Here is a 19,805-nt window from a genome sequence, read left to right as displayed (position 1 = left end):
TACACAGATTTGACAAGAAAGGACCAACTTAACTTAACCATAAACTGTTAAAATAATGGTAATTCTACATGTTCAGGGAGAAATAAAACTTTGTTTCACTTGACAAGGAGGAGAAAATAAGAATATTTCATATTTCATTTAATAAAATACAAAAGAAATAGTGAGTGGATGACGTCATCAGTCTGCCAATTTGCATACCTACGAGGATGTGCATATAACTGTTTTGTGAAATTAAGCGAAACTTTGAAATGTCATAACTTTCTTATTTTACATCCAATTTTGATGAAGTTTTCAGTGTTTTGCTTGTTGGATTTTTCTCCTTTTTTTCAAATCAACTTTTTGTTGGGGTGGACTTGTCCTTTAAGAAAGGATCACCCGTAGTTCTTAAAGTCACTCGAAACTTAAACCTAGCTTTGTGAAACACCCACGCGCCATTGGCACGTTGCAGAAGAATTGCAATCTAACACAACTCCTAAAACGAATCGCAGCGGGATTATCAACCAATCAGACGGGCACATTTTTAACGTGCGTTTGTTTGTTGTTGTTGGGGGTGCCTCAAACGGAATTACTTCCAAAGGGCCATACGGGATTGGTTGATGGTCAATGCAGACCATACACATTTGTAACTTGCGTTTGTTTGTTGTTGTTTGGGCCGCAGGGGCCGCGGAACGGTTTTCAAAGTGGGGGGCTGAGCCAAAAGTGGGGGGCTGATCATGCAAAAAATCACAATCCTATGGTCATTTTTACGTTTTTGTACACGGTTTTGGAAAAAAAAGTTGGGGGGGGGGGCTGAAGCCCCCCCAGCCCCCCGCTTCCGCGGCCCCTGTGGGGGTGCGTCAAACGCAATTGCTTCCGGAGGGTGCTACGGGATTGGTTGATGGTCAATACACACCACAAACTTTGACTTTGTTTAAAAATACTAATGGAAATCTAATGAATTCAATTCAAATTTTTCTATCAATATGATTAAACGTTACGACTCCCGAATACACATGAGATAGACAGGAAATACATACAAATACAATAATAATGATAATATGCATTTTGTATAGCGCCATCTATCTATCTATTCTTACTATTACTGTTAGTATTGTTACTATTATTATTACACCGGATTTAGTTCGAGCTGCCTTTCAGTGCTCGTGCATTCAATGAATTAATCCTGCCGGGGACCCATTCACCTCGCAAGGGTCGATTGGAGCATAGTGTCTTGCTGAAGGAAAACACGCCATGGCTAGGATTCGAACCCACGACCCTCTGTTTGAAAGGCTAGAGTCAGAACCACTCGACCACGGCGCGCCCACAATTCAAATTATCTTGAAATGAGCCTAACAATTATTTCAGGGGCGTATTGTACTTACTTTTCCTTTGCACAAGTCCAAAATAATGTTCGTCTCCCCATCACTGTGAATGGACACTAGATCGGAAAAACCAGGAGAATGATCGTCTTCCTGATCTTTCCAGTTGATGTTCCGACAGTTCGTCAGTGCTCGAGAAAAGTTGACTCTCTCATCAAAGTAACAATAAAGATTGCCTTCATACCATCCGAAAATATCTTGACAGCTCGAATTATCTGCTGTACCTGGAAAAAAAAAATCGAAGGAAACCCCACATTAATTCCTGTCATCAAATGTTTCGGTCACTGACGGATCCAGGGGGAGGGGGCACATCCGGCTCGTGCCCCCCCCCCCTTGAAAGTCACAGCATATATTTTTAATTGCAATATGTCCTTCATACACAAGTGTTGCCTTTTTCTTTGTTTCTTGTCAAATTTTCTTCGGGTAAATGCTTTGAAAATTCCTGGATCCGCCCCTGGTGGCTGTTTCATAAAGCCGTTCGTAAAGTTACGAACGATTTTACGCACGACTTGAACATGTTCTTAGGTCATAGCTCAATTACATATAGGGATATCACATAGCACAAGAAAGGATCACAAGTCGTGCGTAAAGTCATTCGTATCTTACGAACAGCTTTATGAAACACCCCCCAGGTTATGGTTACCAGCCATCTTGATAGATCAGTAATAGGCCTACATGAACTCTTATATTGGCCACACCCACACAAGCACAACCTCACGTCCACTGGCTCACTTACAATTAAAATTGCAAAAATAATGTTTGTACTGCATGTGTAAGTGCGTTTGTCTGTGAGGGTGAGAGTATGGGTGTGTGTTTTTGCATACGTGTTTGTTGGGTCGTTCATGTGAATGTTTGTGTGTCTTGACGATTTGTTTTACAAAACGAGAACCCCAGGAATCATGCAAAATTAGAAGACAATGATTTTTTCAACGATTACTGAACTAATAATGCATTAATTTGGTATAGGTCATTCAATTGCAATTAACGTAAATGTCTCTAAAATACTAAAAAGTTCAACCAATTGTAAAGAGATTCTTTGCTTATCTAAATTTTGAGGTATTGTGGGAATGGAGCATATTGACATTGTCAGCTTGAATGTTTTACAGCTGTGCAAATACGGGTACGGATAATTAATTTTCCTGAATGGTGTTATGATTAGCTATGCAACTTGGAATTACTACCAAGGGTGTTTCATACCCCCCAAAAAAAATGTCCGTAAAGTTTTCTTGCTTTTATTGTCATTGTTTTGCGAGCCAACGTAATAATACGGCAAGCCTTAATTTATGGTGCGGCATGATTCGTACTTTGTAGATTACTCGATCTTCGTGTTGCTACTTTGTATCATAAATGCCTGTTGTACTATTTTATTCATGTATATTCATCTTGTATCATGCGAAGTAATTCATGCCCGTTCTTCTTCTTCTACTTCATGCTCGCTTCTATAGCTCTTTTCTTCCCCTCTCTTCTATTTCTTTACCTTCTATGTATTAGCCCTTTCTTTTTGTATTCGTTGTTTAGTTGTATATTTTTACAGGCGTAGGCCTATCCCGGCACAGTCAAGCACCTGCTGCCTTCTGCGTTTTTTTTACACCTCCTTCCATGTACATAGAAACTTAATTACATACATTGTTATATTACTATACAGTAGTATTGATTTATTTCATAATATGAAATTGGATGTAACCTGCGTAATGTCAATCGGAAGAAATAAATGTTTAATTGAATTGAAATATAATTTTTCCTCACGTTCATTGCAATGGGTCCCGTGGAATCCAGCAAAACAGTAACATTTGTAGCTCTCCATAGTCTCCAAACACCAGCCGTTCTCACATAAATATTCTATACAACCTAAGATAATAAATATACGCCATAAGAAAGTTAAAATAATGACTACATATTATCCTTACATAAGTATTTACATAAAGAATTTATTTAGGCCTAGAATGACACAAAAAATATCATTCTTGATATGAACTTCCCACTTTCTCGGTTGGAGTTTAAGTTTGATCTATCACAACACTCTATATGACGGGAACCGGATCTCATTTGAAGGCCTCGATCTTCTAAAACTATGACGTTTTCATCTCACCGGATGGACTTTCAAGGGATTCCGCTAGATGTGTTGTCCTTGAGGGCGTATCAGTGGTCACCAGGTCTGCTGTGCTCGTTTCTCCCGTCTTTGTCATCATCATTTCGTCAGTCAATAGTGATTCTGCAGCTAGAAATATGAACAAAAAATTACAATCACGATATATTATTATTTGTCCTGACATGACTTTTTTTTTATTTTGACAACGAAATTATATGACTAAGCACGTTAGTTTTTCAGTGATCATTGATTTTAAATCAATTACGCTAAACATCACTTTATGTAAAAAAAAATATGTGAAATATATTAGAATTCGTTGAATCAGTTTTATATTTTCTCACGTTCATTGCAGAGGGGTCCTTGAAATCCAGCAAAGCAGATGCATTTGTAACTTTTCATAGTCTCCAAACACCAGCCGTTTTCACAGAGATCTTCATCACAATCTGAATCAAAACCAAAATTAGCCGAAGTGATTGATATTCGTTTTCAATGCAAACGATTCAGATAGTCATGACAAAATTATCATCTCTCTCCATTATGTTATGTACTTCCACACGAGAGTAGATTTTAGAATATGTCGAGGACAGTTAACAGACCATCTTGACCGTTCTGGACAGGAATACTGTGGAGGCTATCGTTTGATGTAAACAGTCCGCAGCGGGTGTAGTACGGTATTCTACGGCTATATTGCGACAGACATACGGTCCACAACGGTCACTTAGTCTTCATTGCAATTGCAGAGGGGCACTAGCGTACCTACGGGGGGGGGGCAGAGGGTGCAGACTGCCCCCCCCCCTGACGAGTCACAACCCATGCAAGGGACATATCCTTGCCCCCTAACGAGTCTTGAAGACCTTTTTTTTTTTGGCTTGTCAATTTTTTTTCTGGTACGAAATTCTTTATTTGTGGTTGAAGACCTTTTTTTTTATGCTTGTCAATTTTTTTGGCGGACGAATTTGCCCCCCCCCCCCACCCTGTGAAAAATCCTAGGTACGCCACTGCAGAGGGGTCTTTGAAATCCAGCAAAGCAGATGCATTTGTAACTTTTCATAGTCTCCAAACACCAGCCGTTTTCACATAGATCTTCATCACAATCTGAATCAAAACCAAAATTAGAATGAAGTGATTGATATTCGTTTTCAATGCAAACGATTCAGATAGTCAGGACAAAATTATCATCTCTCTCCATTATGTTATGTACTTCCACATGAGAGTAGATTTCAGAATATGTCGAGGACAGTTAACAGACCATCTTGACCGTTCTGGACAGGAATACTGTGGAGGCTATCGTTTGATGTAAACAGTCCGCAGCGGGTGCAGTACGGTATTCTACGGCTATATTGCGACAGACATACGGTCCGCAACGGTTACTTAGTCAAGCTAGGCTGACGCAGACGACCACCTAGTGTGCGAACACCTTTCGTGGATATCTTCCATGGTAATTTTTTGCAAGCTTTACTATTTCCCTAACCGAGGATCGAACCGCGGACTCCCATGTGTCTAGTCATGCACCTTGGACCACTCGGCAATTCCACCTCCGCTTGAAAAAAAAAGAATAGAAATCAAAGGCACCCGCTTTGTTGAGTACCTTTTCGCTTTCAAAAGAGGAATTTCTCGGCCTGTTTGTGGAGACACCCACACCATGCCAGTCGTTTGCCACCAATGAAGACTTGCAACATGACGCACAGAGCTATACTTAGATGTAAAATATTCCATATTTGGAAGGTTTAGTGGTCCAAATGTTTTAATACAGGAAGTAATCGTTTATTCGTAGGATTCGAAAACACAATAAGCCTTATTATTCTGCAAGTTTGATAATCCGAAAAAAGTAAGGTTCCCATAGCTAATGAGCCATCTCCGTACTCCCGAGACTTACTTCATTCTCGGACAGACGAACCTTTGAAGTACGGAATGCTAATCTATTGTCATTATCAAGAACCTTCCGAATATCAAACTCAATATTATTGTCGGATTAACAAAACTTCGGGAAATGCAGCAATTCCTACTTTTCATTTTCTGACTTACCAAAATAGCGAACATTAGTGGTACATGTAATTTCTTCGTTTTTATGATTAATGACCTTTTGAAATATCGGGAGCGCTCGCATCATTTAATTAGTGAAATACGTATGATCTTAGTGAATTCCTACAAACAAGCCTTAAAATGCCCCTCTTCAGGTCTGAATTTCCTAAATTTTCAGCTCGCGCTTCCCGCTCGCAATATTTGATTAGTGAGATGCGTATGTTAATCATGATTACAATGACTACAAGTGCTTCATATGTAAGTCTAACAAATTTAGCAAGCGCTTGGCACTCGCATTAGATGACTATGGTGAGATATGTATTCTCTTAATGGATTCCTAAAATAGAGTCCTTAAAATCTCCCTGTTTAGGGGTCAACATAAACAAAAATGTCAGCTCGTGCTTCGCGCTCGCATCATTTGGTTAGTGAAATACGTATGGTCTTAGTGAATTCTACAAATAAGCCTTAAAATGCCCCTCTTCATGTCTGAATTTCATAGATTTTCAGCTCGCGCTCGCAATATTTCATTAGTGACATGCGTACGTTAATCATAATTACAATGACTACAAGTGCTTCATGCGTTTAGATGTAATTCTAACAAATTTAGCAAGCGCTTGGCACTCGCATTAGATTACTGGTGAGATATGTATAATGCTAATGGATTCCTAAAATATAGTCCTTAAAATCTCCGTTTTGGGTCAATATATACAACAATTTTAGCTAGCGCTGCGTGCTCGCAATGTTTAACGAGACATGCACGTATCATGATATAACAAAATGGTTATAATGTCCCTTTTTAGGTCTGAATACCAAGAATTTTCATCTCGCGCTTCGCGCTTGCATTATTTGATCAGTGAGATACATATCCGTTTAATGGCACTGTCCTTAGACTGTCTCTATTAGTGCATTCCTGGCACCTGAGCGCGCTTCGCGTGCTCACTAAGTGACTCAAATTTTTTGCAGGTGCCCCCCCCCCCCCCCCATGCCGTGACCCACGGTACGCCACTGAACGGGAGTTTGCCGATTTTGCTTATGATTGTCGATTTTCAAAAGTTTTTGCTTTGAGGGTTTTGTTTTCAAGACGTTGATTGTGTTGCTTCATTGGTTTGAACTACTAATGTAAATGAAATAACTGTTTGTGCTTATTACCATGACCACTAGGCAAATCGATCAATTATTTGATTCTAAAGTACTTTAACCCCTTTTCCATAAAGGGGTTTTGATAAACGGAATCCATATTTGATACGAAATACGTGACATTTTGTGGCACTTTGTGGCAACTGAGAGCGCTTTGCGCGCTCACTAAGTGACTCAAAATGTTGCAGGTGCCCCCCCCCCCCCCCCCATGCCGTGACCCACGGTACGCCACTGAACGGGAGTTTGCCGATTTGGCTTATGATTGTCGATTTTCAAAAGTTTTTGCTTTGAGGGTTTTGTTTTCAAGACGTTGATCGTGCTGCTTCATTGGTTTGAACTACTAATGTAAATGAAATAACTGTTTGTGCTTATCACCATGACCACTAGGCAAATCATTCAATTATTTGATTCTAAAGTACTTTAACCCTTTTTCCATAATGGGGTTTTGGTAAACGGAATCCATATTTGATACGAAATACGTGACATTTTGCGGCATTTTGTGGCAACTGAGAGCGCTTTGCGCGCTCACTAAGTGACTCAAAAATGTTGCAGGTGCCCCCCCCCCCCCCATGCCGTGACCCACGGTACGCCACTGAACGGGAGTTTGCCGATTTGGCTTATGATTGTCGATTTTCAAAAGTTTTTGCTTTGAGGGTTTTGTTTTCAAGACGTTGATCGTGCTGCTTCATTGGTTTGAACTACTAATGTAAATGAAATAACTGTTTGTGCTTATCACCATGACCACTAGGCAAATCATTCAATTATTTGATTCTAAAGTACTTTAACCCTTTTTCCATAATGGGGTTTTGGTAAACGGAATCCATATTTGATACGAAATACGTGACATTTTGCGGCATTTTGTGGCAACTGAGAGCGCTTTGCGCGCTCACTAAGTGACTAAAAAATGTTGCAGGTGCCCCCCCCCCCCATGCCGTGACCCACGGTACGCCACTGAACGGGAGTTTGCCGATTTGGCTTATGATTGTCGATTTTCAAAAGTTTTTGCTTTTAGGGTTTTGTTTTCAAGACGTTGATCGTGTTGCTTCATTGGTTTGAACTACTAATGTAAATGAAATAACTGTTTGTGCATGACCACTAGGCAAATCGATAATTATTTGATTCTAAAGTACTTTAACCCTTTTTCCATAATGGGGTTTTGGTAAACGGAATCCATATTTGATACGAAATACGTGACATTTTGTGGCAGATAGGTCCATTCATTACATGTAGGCCTATTCGCATCGCAGATACGTATGTATACAATGATAATGGAGTCAATACTGTATAATGAAATTAAACACTGCAAACATCACAAGGCCTATACTGTACGCGACATAATACCCTTAATGATCTGTTGGGGAAAATGAAATATATTCCGATGAATGTGACTGGTGAATTTCATTCCACACATTACATAAAATTGGTAATTCTCATGAAATAAATACACCGGAAATGAATTGTAAAAAGACAAATTATGATTACATCTTCATAGATCATTGTGCTCCTTTTCACATACCTAGTCATCTAAGAAGTAAGTGCCGATAACCAAAGAAAGAAGATGTAAATAAAGTCTTATAATTTACAACAACAAAAAAGTCAATTCAGAGGTAAATTGGATGTGGATTTCTTCGAAGGGAAGCTGAAAATCGATGACAGATGCATGCACATCGCTGAAGAAATAGTAGTTTAACATATTATCTGAAACCAATGCAGGAATGCGGTTATTTGCTTTATATTCCACTTTGGAAACGATTTCATTTATACTGTGTAAATCCAATGAGCATGATGAGGGAGAGCAATAATTACACCTCAATGAACGTCTGAAATTATTTCATTTTCGGTATAACAATCCATCGGATAAACGAACATTATGATGTATCTTACACTGTTAGAAAAGCAGAAGACAAATTAAAAAAACAGATTTTACAGAAAGAAATAACAAAATCTTTCTGTAAATCTTTATAACAGGAAAGGCTTTTTTTAATTTTTCTACAATTTTACAAAACAGGTCTGTTTAAAAAAAGGGGGAACAGTTTTAATACAATAAATTTTTTAATTAACATACACCAAATGCCAATTTTCTGTAATTCTACACATATACATGTAAGATTACATGTGTTCTCGAGACTCTGCTGCAGGAATTTTTTTTTTAGTACAAATTTTCTTTGTAAGTATCTTATTATTATCAAATACTTGACTTTCTTGATCCACTTTCTAGTCTCCTAACGTTAAAAAAACGACTGATATTTCCATGTTACACTCTGAGTACGATTCGTACTACGAAGATTATTGTAACAAGTATAATTAGACATTAACTTTCCCTCTTAACATATTTTACTTTCTCTATCCAAATGAAATTAGAGGCTGGTTTATATTTCCAAAGCTAGCTCAAAGACATGTTTTAAAGGGCGCACGAACCAACAGCCCTATAGCCCCACCTCAATTCCTCAATGACTCCGATCTGGCAAGGTTCATTACCCACAGTCCATCATTCTGAGCAATGTGGTCTCAAAATTCAGCCCTACTTGAACGACAACACACCGATTTACTTCTCAATGCATTCATATCACAATAGATATGTTCCCAAGTAGCTTAACAAAGTAATTTTCCTCTCTAAACACTTCGGGGTTTCTCTACAAATAAAACTATAGGACAATTTATCCTCTTAATTTTTCAAAGTTATCTCGAATTGTATTTTTACGCATATTGCTGCTTTTTGTGAACCCTCGTCTTCACTGCTGTATTTCGTTCAACATAGTACCTACTACCTGAACATGGCGTCATACTACACTGTAAAGGCCACGGACATACGTGGGCCTCAAAGTCTGTTTCGTGTTCTCAGAAAATTGAATGACATAAATGCTGTTACAATAATAATATTATGGTTGTTCCACTTTATATGTTTGTCATTTTGCCTCCGACGAAGATTCTGCTAGGATCGAAAGCTTAGGCCCCTTTTTGACTTTCTAATTTACTCCATTGGCTCTCTTTTATTAGATAAGCAGTTTTCAGCAGCTTCTTTTTGCCATTGATCTCCTATTCTGCTGTTGTATCACTCCCATGTGATCCTCCTTATCTAATTTGTCTTGTTTTATCCATATATGTTTGATTTTCTGTATTTGTATTTTAGTGTTTCCTTATTTCTACTCACTAATGCCCCCTTTGTCTCCTTGTTTCTAGTGTTGCTGTAGCTTGTTTGTGGTCCATATTATGGTTGTTCCACTTTATATGTTTGTCATTTTGCCTCCGACGAAGATTCTGCTAGGATCGAAAGCTTAGGCCCCTTTTTGACTTTCTAATTTACTCCATTGGCTCTCTTTTATTAGATAAGCAGTTTTCAGCAGCTTCTTTTTGCCAATAATTTTGCAAGATACATAAACAGTGAAGATGAGGTATCAAACGATGATACTGGTCTATGTTCAGACCTAGTGCTAAAAAAATATAGGTTCCAACCTCCCAATAGTAAATTGCCAATTCGTCCACTGCCAACTCGTCCACTCACCATTATGCTCATCAACCTTCATTTAGTCTAATGCCATTTCGTCTAACAACCATTCAGTCCAGTAACCGTTTGCTCCAATCATCACGTCTTCTAATCACCAGTTCGCCTATGACCATTTCGTCTAATAACCAGTTGGTCTAGTACCCATTTTCTTTTCATTCTTTTCGCCCAATTAACACTTTTCCAATTAGACCAAATGATTTACTGACTAAATGGCTATTGGACCAACTGGTTATCAGACGAAATGGCAATTAGACCATGTGGATAGTGGACGAATTGATGATTGACCAAATGATTAGTAGACGAGTTGGTAATTAGACCAAGTGGCATTAGACCCATTGGAAATAAACCCTCCAAAATTAATGTTTTTTTGACAAATTTCCGAGGTTCAGAAACTGATTTTACAACTAATTAATGCAAATAAAAACCACTCTGTCCTTTATACTCTAAGTCTTAAAGCCCCCTCACACCTGACCGAATGTAGGCGGACGAAGGGTGACGAATGGTAAAATGAACGAAATGCACGCGAATTCAACGAAATTCAAATAAAATTTCCTTCAGATCATGCGATCAGTAACTATTGACAAATTTTATCAACGAACGGTAAGCGAAGGAGAAATATGACATTCAAAGGATATCGATTTTTCGGTTCACCTCTTTGAGAAAATTGCTTCCGAAGGCGTGCGAAGGGTTGATATAACCCAATAAGACGAAGGAACAGTCACCAATTGTTTGATATGGCGTGCGATTAGAAACGAAGACGAGGGAATAGATCAGGCAAATTTGTTCGTTGTGTCATCGTGTTGCTTCGTTACGGGTTCTTTCGAGATCGGTCCACTTTCGCAAAAGCGCGAAGAGGGACTATGCGCAACAAAAACACACGAACGATAAACGAACGATTACCGCAGACTAAATAAGAGATGCGAATTCAAACAGATAACAAACGATTTTTAAATTCGTCGGGAAATTTTAAGCATGTTCAAAATTTCCGCGCGAATTTGAATAATCGCAGCTGTTAGTTCAGAAGATGTACGAACCCAAACACGAAGGGTAAATATAATTTACCATTAGATACCATTGAAAACGATTTTGTAAAAAATGCCTTTCGCCAGCCATCGCAAGGCATATTTCAGGCAATTCGGTTAGGTGTGAGGGGTCCTTAAAATCGCTGCCAAGATGCTTACTGAAATCTGGTTAAACTTGGACTGTGGTCTAACCATGTGCTAAATTTATGGGAAGCAAAAATTGCTTTAAGAAAAATACATTGTAAAATACAAATGTTTGCTGTGCTCATATGTTTCACGTTACTGCTGAAGGAAACAATTTTGGTTACTACTACTAGATAGTTCTGAATTATTTGAGTGTCAATTGAGCTAATAGATTAAAGCTGTACTGATAGACCAGGGGCACGTCTTACAAAGAGTTACGATTGATCTAGTGCGTCGTGGTCTAGTGGTTCTGACTCTCGCCTTTGAAACAGAGGGTCGTGTGTTCGAATCGTAGCCATGGCGTATTTTCCTTCAGCAAGAAATTTATCCACACTGTGCTGCACTCGACCCAGGTGAGGTGAATGGGTACCCGGCAGGAGTAATTCCTTGCATGCACTGAGCGCCGGTGATGGTAGCTCGAGCTAAAGCCGGGGTAATAATAGCAGCGCTTTGTATCCTCTGGCAAAAAGCGCTTTATAAATCCAACTATTATCTGATTAACCCGAACTGTATGGTAATAATTGTTGATTGATGTCATAATTGTTTGTACAAGATCTTTGCACAATGTACTTTGTAAAAAATTACAAATAGAAGACCGTGCACTGAATTTTCAAGAAATCAATGAGTGTATATGAGTTTACAGCATATCTAGACAAATATTTCGAACAAACATGCAATAGGTGTTGATGTTGCCGGCTTTCCATAGTTATGACTGATCAGATCAACGGGGTCTAGTGTATAACTTAAACCTGAGCTCAGAATATGAGCCATGGGGTCGAAAGGGGACCAGCTTACCTGGAAATCTACAAACTCGGTGACCAAAGGTTTGTGAGTTATCATTCCTGGTGGGACACGAGTCCTCAGTAGATGAAACGCGAATGATCTTTGGAATAGTCTGCACCATACTTCCATTGGGATGAAGTTTCTTCCGGCATTCAAGAAACATTGGTAAGGTGTAATTCAGACCTAAGCCATCTGGACACGCAGTTGATCCATTCGATGAACCAAGTATAACTGAAATAATTAGTTGAAAATAAATTCAAAGTATTGCCGATACCGTCGGATTTTAATGTAATGTCTACTAGTATATTGTATTCAAACTGAATTTTACATTTTTTTAAACTTCGTTATTTAGCTGGGATTAACTCTGATTCGAGGTAAAGTACCTGGAAATCTTAATTCATGTCACTCAGAATATGTTGCATTCGGGCTGATGATTGAGCCGATTCGATTCCAGTTACTCAAAACGGTAGGATAAAAGTGACATTGATTAGCATGAAGTTGACACGACATTTGCTCCTGTGACAATTTATCCGGGTTGGGGTTGCAATATGGTTATATGTTAGGGTTAGGTTTAGGGTAGGGTATAATGTTAAACCCAGGGTTCAAAGGGATGGTCCGGGCTGAAAGTATTTATAGCTTAATAAATAGAGTAGAATTCACTGAGCAAAATGCCGAAAATTTTATCAAAATCAGATAACAAATAACAAAGTTTTTGAATTTTAAAGTTAAGCAATATTTTGTGAAAACATTCGTCATGAATATTCATTAGGTGGGCTGATGATGTCACATCCCCACTTGTTCTTTTGTTTTTTATTATATGAAATGAGGTTTATTCAAAATCCTCCAAGAACTAGAAAAATTGGATTGACAACTGATTTAGTGCATTATATATTTATTGCTGCAACTTATTTCATTATAAGGGAGACATATTATTCACACAAGTATGAAATAATGAAAAAAATTATGATTTTATGTAAGAACATAAGAAAACGGAAAGTGGATATGTAACATCACATATCCATGACGACTGTTTCCACAAAATATTGCTAAACTTTAAACTTCAATAACTTTATTATTTGTTATCCGATTTTGATGAAATTTTCGGCATTTTGTTCAGTGACTGTATTAAGATATAAATATTTTCAGCCCGGACCATCCCTTTAAGTTCGTCATTCGATCAGTGTTTGGGATTTAAAGCGGACTAATTGTCGCCGGAGTAAATGTCATGGAACCCTAGCCGAACAAACCATGTAATGTGCATAGTACAGTCCCCATCACGAGTTCAATGCTTAGATGATTTTAACTTGGGAGGAATCAAACTGGGACGCACAATATATGCATAACGGACATTTCAATTAATCTATCTATCTACATGTCTTCCCGAATACAACGTGTGTAATATTATAAGGGAGGATTCATCATTCATACCAAAGTTCCGTCATTGGGTTTCGAGCCAGTTATTCATGTTCCACAGTCTTGCATTTTCATCACATATTTATAAAACGAAGCAGGCCTATTTGTCATGAAATTAATTCAAGTGTTAATACTTAGCTCAAGAAAAAATCTTTTTCACTAGATTCCTTCATAAAGATCATGCAAGAATCGAAATAATATGTTTGAAAAGCCTACCTGGTAACAAACATGCTGCGAGTCCGTACTTGAATAGCGAACACATAATCTGTTAAAATTCGATATAAAACGACGAGAGTAAAAGTAAAATATTGTGACGTGCCAATCTCATCGGCATTATAGTCAATATCAACGTAGGAATCTCCCGTTTCAAACACCATCAATGGTTATATCATATCATTTTCACGACCAAGTGGGGCCTGACCGCCGGTATGACCACCTCGAACATGTCAAATGTCATCATTCAGTTTGATAATCATCATGAAGATCATCTCAATTACCTCATCATCATCACTATCATCATCACATCCAGCATCACTATAATCATCACCATGGATACCACCATCACCATCAACATAATGTACCCTCCTTTGTTTTACTTTGATGGTCTTATTTGTTTTTTCTCAGGCAGTGTATAATGGTCAATAATTTGGTATACACAATCATAATTTGACTTTATAACTAAGACCCCTGTTACACATACGTTTGCAAGTGGACTGAGGCCGGCCCCGGAGGCGGCTCGACGTATGTGTAACATCAACTTTTTTTGAAAAGCCGGACTGAGGCCGGACTGAGGCCAGGTGGACTCAGTCCACCTCTGGATGTGGTTTGAGGCCGGCCCGAGTCCGGACTCAGTCCCGCAATCGGTAGGTGTAACACCAAAGTGGACTCGGCGCCGGCTTATAAGCGGAAGTGACGCGACCTGTCATCATCAACAATGCATCGGCCGGGCGCGCTTTTGCCATTTGGACCAGGCATGCAGTATATATTATAGGTAAGCCTCGCCCCGAGCGTAAAATTACATTGTTTTTCATCATTTATTGCTTTAAATTTTAATTTCCTCATATCCAGCAGCCTGCACTAAGACACGACATATTCTGTACTGGTGGGCTAAAAGTTTAAACCGTTTATTCCTGGTATTTTCTCCGAACAGAACTGATGAGTGATGGTGACTTGTAATTCAGTCCCATCCCTATATTTCTGTGGGTTTGGGAATTATGATTTTCGATCGTCTGATCATTTCCTGTTTATTTCGATGTTTTTAAATACATCGCTACTGTGATTGCACCATCTGAAGAATGATCATTATTTTTTTGTTGGCGATGATAATTTATCAATACTAATAGACAGACTAAAAACAATAGCCTGGACAGGAGTGCCATACATCATGAGCCGTCATAATTTTTCTCATATGATTATGAAATTATGACTCATCATCATCAGACTCGGAGTCAGACTGTCAGAGTTAATACATCATCTTATGCCTCAAACAAAGTCATCATGATCATGAGGCATGAACTTGATGAAGTATTTAACTTTGATTTTGAAGGCATGGCCAGGGGCAGGCCAGGCCATGAGACATGAAACTAGACAATTGCCATTAATTATTTCAAATGCCAATAATCCACTCAGTCGGAGTCGCACATAGTCAGAAATTGGACATGAAATATGTCGCTAGACATTGAAACAAATGAGTAGGGTCTAGATCTACATATAAAATAGTGTCTGCCTGTAAAATCCCCACAAAAAAGAAGTAGACTAAAATAAGTAGATTCTAGCGGTGAGTGCATAAAACAATGTTAATACAGATTACAGTACAATAATATACACAACTCTAACTTCGAAGTCCTATCCCTAACCAACCAAAGTCATCAGGAGGCCGCGTACTCTAGGATGGACGCCGGGGTCTGCGAACCCTAACCCTAGCTGTAACAGACTCTGCGTACCTTACTATTATAGTATTAACTGTCTCTATAATTAACACTCTAGGCCTACCATCTCTAAATGATCATTAAACCGTCTCTAAAATTATCACTAGAAGCAAATTGTATTAAAAATTGTATACATTAACAGATTAACACGTGATATGATAACAAAAGAAACTTGTAAATAAAGTATGAATAAGTTCTTCTTCCACCGGTATTCAGAGATCAGCGGCTGGCCACGTGTTAGTTGCCGAGCTGTAGGAGTTTATCTTGATGGACTTGATAGATTTTTAGAATATTATTTCCCATATTTTGTATACTATATGGATTTCTAGATAGTTATTTTAGAAAGTGATTTCCCATATTTTGTATACTTTATTTATATTAGTTATGTCATTCTAAGTCATACCCATATTTTTCAATTGTTTTATTCAATTTTAGTGATGGGTACATATGGAACTTTAGCGGAATAATTTGTCCATCGATCATCAAATGTTACATAGCAGGGGGAGAAGGGCCTTCATATATCTAGGTGGTCGATCAATCTGAATCATTAAATTTGAATTTTTGATGATATTCATGTCAACTGTCCCCTGACAAGAGAAGTTGTTGACAAGATCAAAAATCCTAAAAGGTGATTAATAGATGTTACACATAATTTTATATAATAATTTTACCACATCGTAATCTTTGTGGTTACCATTATTAATTTGTATTTGTATTTGTTCTCTCATTTTAGATCAAAATGGCACCAACAGGGAGAGGGAGTCTGTGGGAAGATGTGGAGACGCTGTGCCTCCTGAATATTTGGCGGGAGAAAAACATTCAAGAACAGATGGATGGCACAGTAAGGAACAAAACGGTATTTCGTAAGATATGCCAATTGATGAAAGAAAGGGGGTTCGAAAGGGCAGAGGACCAAATCAAGCGGAAAATTAAACAACTAAGAGCGTCCTTCCGAAAGACGGAGGACAATAACAATCGATCAGGCAGGGGGAGAATTACATGTAAATTCTATAGCGAACTGCAGGAGATCTTTGGGGGCAGACCAGAGACTGCACCAGTTGCCATTCTGGCGTCGCAACCAGAGGAGGAGGATCAATCTGAGTCGCTAGACTCGGTGGACTCTGATTCACTGCCGAGAGAGGAGGAGGAGGATGGAGCCGAAGAAGATAGAAGTATAACGGATGATGAACTGGAGGAAAATGATGTGGAAGCACCAACAGAATTGGGTAAAGGATTCCTCTTCCTTTTTTCATTTGTAATCACATATACATGTTTATTTGTATATACATGTGTAATTATAAAGACTAATCCTTTTTGGCTCTTACCCTCTCAGTGTGAGCATTTAAAATAAACATTATTGGTATCATTATATTGTCTTGATGTATCATTTTATACTGAGTAATATGAAAGGAACTGATTTGAATTTAATAAAATAAAAATGTATTGAAAGTTAGCCTTTGTTTTAAAATGTTTTTACTTCAGTGACACATAACAACATAAAAATTAGTTCCCCTTCATTTTATGCATAAAAATGAAATGTTTATTATTGTAGTCACTTATTGTAATCGCTTTTCTATCCCTCATTTTCTTTAGTTGGCAATTTTCCACCGGAGGATCTAGAGGGACCTTCAACATCATCTGCTAATGGACGTAAGGCAACTGGTAATATAAACAGATTGTTTCCATACATTTGCTTATTTATAGTTCATATGATATTTGAATTCGATTCAGCAAATTTTCAAGAAAAGGGGCCTTTTACATCCCGTTGATGTTGCTTTCATGCAGTATGATTTTTTTTTGCAACTCAAGGTTTTCTCACTTGATTTGTTGTATTAGCTATTAGAAGTGTGATATTGCATGCCTTATGTCAAATACAGAAAAGTATGTGTGTAACAAGTTGAAAGAAATAAAATGATTGTATACCTTTCTTACCGCTATCACATTTGATTGATTTTTTTTTATTTACGATGTATTTTATACTACCTACTTCATAACAGGGGAAAAGCGGAAGAAATCAAAGCTGCAGGAGTCCTTCGGACTGATAGCCAAGGAGATAAAGACACTGGAGGAGGACAGTACAAATGCCTTCAATGCTAGGGAGGATCGGTTCATGCAGCGCCAAATGGAGTGGGAGCGTGAGCTCCTAATGAAGGCACAGCGTACTGAAGAAAAAAAACTAGAGGAGAAGGAGAGGAGGAGAAGAGAAGAGAGGGAGCATAGAGAGCAAGAAAAAGAACGTGATAGACAGCATCAACTCCAAATGCTTCAGGCCTTAATGGCTGGTATGCGGCAGTCGTCAACTTCAATGTGGCAGCAACAGGGAAACAACTCCCAGTCCGGTCCAGAGCGGTCTCCAAATTCCTGGCCCTACAATCACGATTACACTCCACTGTAATTGTTACAAACATAATGCATTCTTCAAGTGGAGGAGTGTGTGTGTTTGGAATTCCCACGGTGGTAAACATGTATTTGTCATATGAGATGACACTTTTCAGGATTTTTGTTCATCACAATTTCTTTCCTCAGTACTTGTTGCTGCATATCATTCACCTGTACTCTTGCCATGCTGAAACCCTTGTTTTTACTTAGCCATCCATCTCAGTGCTGCCAGAATCATTGCCAAGGGCAAGGGAATTTACATGTAAATTGTAGATGTTAGTACTTTTTGTTCTTAGCACTTATAGATTTTTATAAACATATAACTTTGTTTTTATGTAGTTCTTTTTTACATCAAGTAACCATTTACTTGCTATTGGAACTTTTGTACATCTGTATATAAACATTCATTTTTATTTTTTCTTCTATTCTATGCATAACTTTTGAATGGACTATGTTTTATTGTTGTTCTTAAATAAGATCTATATCAACCGCTGCCAACCCTCATTTTGTACCAATTTGATATTGCCAAAGAAAGTTGAGTCACAACTTGAAAGTGTAAAGTATTATATCTTTTTACTGCTCATTTTTGTCAGTACCTGTTATCTTGCAATTACTGTACATGTATAAAACAGGTTATATACATATGCATTCACACAAAGTTACAAAGTCTATTTGCTATTTAAGCACACATTTCTACATGTGAACTTTTGTACATCTACAGTATATATAAACATTCCATTTTTATTTTGTCTTCTATTATATACATACCTTTTCGAATGACTGTTTTATTGTTCTTAAATAAGATCTATATCAAATGCTGCCAGCCCTCATTTTGTACCAATTTGATATTGCCAAAGAAAGTTGAGTCACAACTTGAAAGTGTAAAGTATTATATTTTTTAACTGCTCTTTTTGTTAGTACTTGTTATCTTGCAATTTCTGTACATGTATAAAACAGGTATATGCATTCACACAAAGTTACAAAGTCTGTTTGCTATTTAAGCACACATTTCTACATGTGAACTTTTGTACATATACAGTATATATATATAAACATTCCATTTTTATTTTGATCTTCTATTATATACATACCTTTCAAATGACTATGTTTTATTGTTCTTAAATAAGATCTATATCAAACGCTGCCAACCCTCATTTTGTACCAATGTGATATTGCCAAAGAAAGTTGAGTCACAACTTGAAAGTGTAAAGTATTATATTTTTTAACTGTTTGTTTTTGTCAGTACTTGTTATCTTGCAATTACATGTATAAGATGGGTTATATACATATGCATTCACACAAAGTTTCAAAGTCTATTTGCTATTTTATCACACATGTCTACATTTTTGTTTGTCATCATTGCATTTGCAGTACTTTTCAAAAACTTTTCCCCCCTTTTCTTTGTATTTATTAAGAAAGAAACTGTATATTGGCAATAAAACGTTACCAAAGTCTGCCTTTCGATAGTGCCAACTAATTTAAACTCAGGACATAATTGTGGTATATTTTATAACTTTTCAGTTACTATGTAAAGAAAATTGCACTTTGTGAATGCATTATGCAAATATTGCACTTTTATGTTTTACTTTTTATGTACGTGTTCATTATTCTCTGAATAATAAATAATTTGTTTGGTATATTTCCAGTCTTCTTGCCTGATTGCATGTGTGACCTAACCCTATACCTTTACCTCTGTTAATACATTGTCTACCTAGATCCAGTCAAATGATTGGCTGAGCATGCTTTTCATGGGGATTTGCGAAACAATGCAAACAAAATATGGATGTTATTTTGATCGTTCAAAGCAAATCGGCTCTTTAACAAAAAAGACTATCTTATATATACATGTATTTGCAAAGCTTATAGAGTCAAGGAAAGTGTGATTTAATCCTAAGAGAATATAATAATAGAGGTGCCATATGTCATCTTGCAAGAGTTGAAAGATAACATATCTTGGCATCTCGGGTATTAATTTCTCCTCTTTGG

At 37.6% G+C, this 19,805-nt stretch overlaps 2 protein-coding genes across 3 annotated transcripts; one reads left to right on the top strand and one right to left on the bottom strand.

Moving 5' to 3' along the window:
* Positions 1–1,340: 1,340 nt before the first annotated feature.
* Positions 1,341–12,262, bottom strand: LOC135157243 (neurogenic locus notch homolog protein 1-like). The gene is made up of 5 exons (XM_064112213.1): positions 12,112–12,262; positions 3,789–3,890; positions 3,448–3,576; positions 3,105–3,206; positions 1,341–1,582 (listed from the first exon to the last, which is right to left on the bottom strand). Exons 1-5 carry the CDS (start codon positions 12,260–12,262, stop codon positions 1,341–1,343), a joined length of 726 nt encoding a protein of 241 aa, XP_063968283.1.
* A 1,965-nt stretch (positions 12,263–14,227) lies between these two features.
* On the top strand, positions 14,228–19,458 carry LOC129267727 (trichohyalin-like). 2 transcript variants are annotated; one of them, XM_064112048.1, is made up of 4 exons: positions 14,318–14,503; positions 16,174–16,666; positions 17,034–17,102; positions 17,438–19,458. In XM_064112048.1, exons 2-4 carry the CDS (start codon positions 16,180–16,182, stop codon positions 17,833–17,835), a joined length of 954 nt encoding a protein of 317 aa, XP_063968118.1. In that variant the 5' UTR covers positions 14,318–14,503; positions 16,174–16,179; the 3' UTR covers positions 17,836–19,458. The 2 variants fall into 2 exon arrangements, with proteins under 2 accessions (XP_063968119.1, XP_063968118.1); XM_064112049.1 differs by having other exon boundaries at positions 14,228–16,666.
* Positions 19,459–19,805: the final 347 nt, after the last annotated feature.

This window comes from Lytechinus pictus, chromosome 17, assembly GCF_037042905.1.
Source record: "Lytechinus pictus isolate F3 Inbred chromosome 17, Lp3.0, whole genome shotgun sequence".
Classification (NCBI taxonomy): Eukaryota; Metazoa; Echinodermata; class Echinoidea; order Temnopleuroida; family Toxopneustidae; genus Lytechinus; species Lytechinus pictus.
This window is presented reverse-complemented; position numbering and strand designations above follow the sequence as displayed.

Coding starts and splice junctions, on each gene's coding strand:
- LOC135157243 (XM_064112213.1), bottom strand. CDS start 12,262: ATGTTTCTTGAATGCCGGAAGAAACTTCATCCCAATGGAAGTATGGTG. Junction 3,207..3,447: donor ATCCCTTGAAAGTCCATCCG/GTGAGATGAAAA, acceptor TTATTATCTTAG/GTTGTATAGAATATTTATGT. Junction 1,583..3,104: donor CGGGACCCATTGCAATGAAC/GTGAGGAAAAAT, acceptor TTTTTTTTCCAG/GTACAGCAGATAATTCGAGC.
- LOC129267727 (XM_064112049.1), top strand. CDS start 16,180: ATGGCACCAACAGGGAGAGGGAGTCTGTGGGAAGATGTGGAGACGCTG. Junction 16,667..17,033: donor GGAAGCACCAACAGAATTGG/GTAAAGGATTCC, acceptor CATTTTCTTTAG/TTGGCAATTTTCCACCGGAG. Junction 17,103..17,437: donor TAATGGACGTAAGGCAACTG/GTAATATAAACA, acceptor ACTTCATAACAG/GGGAAAAGCGGAAGAAATCA.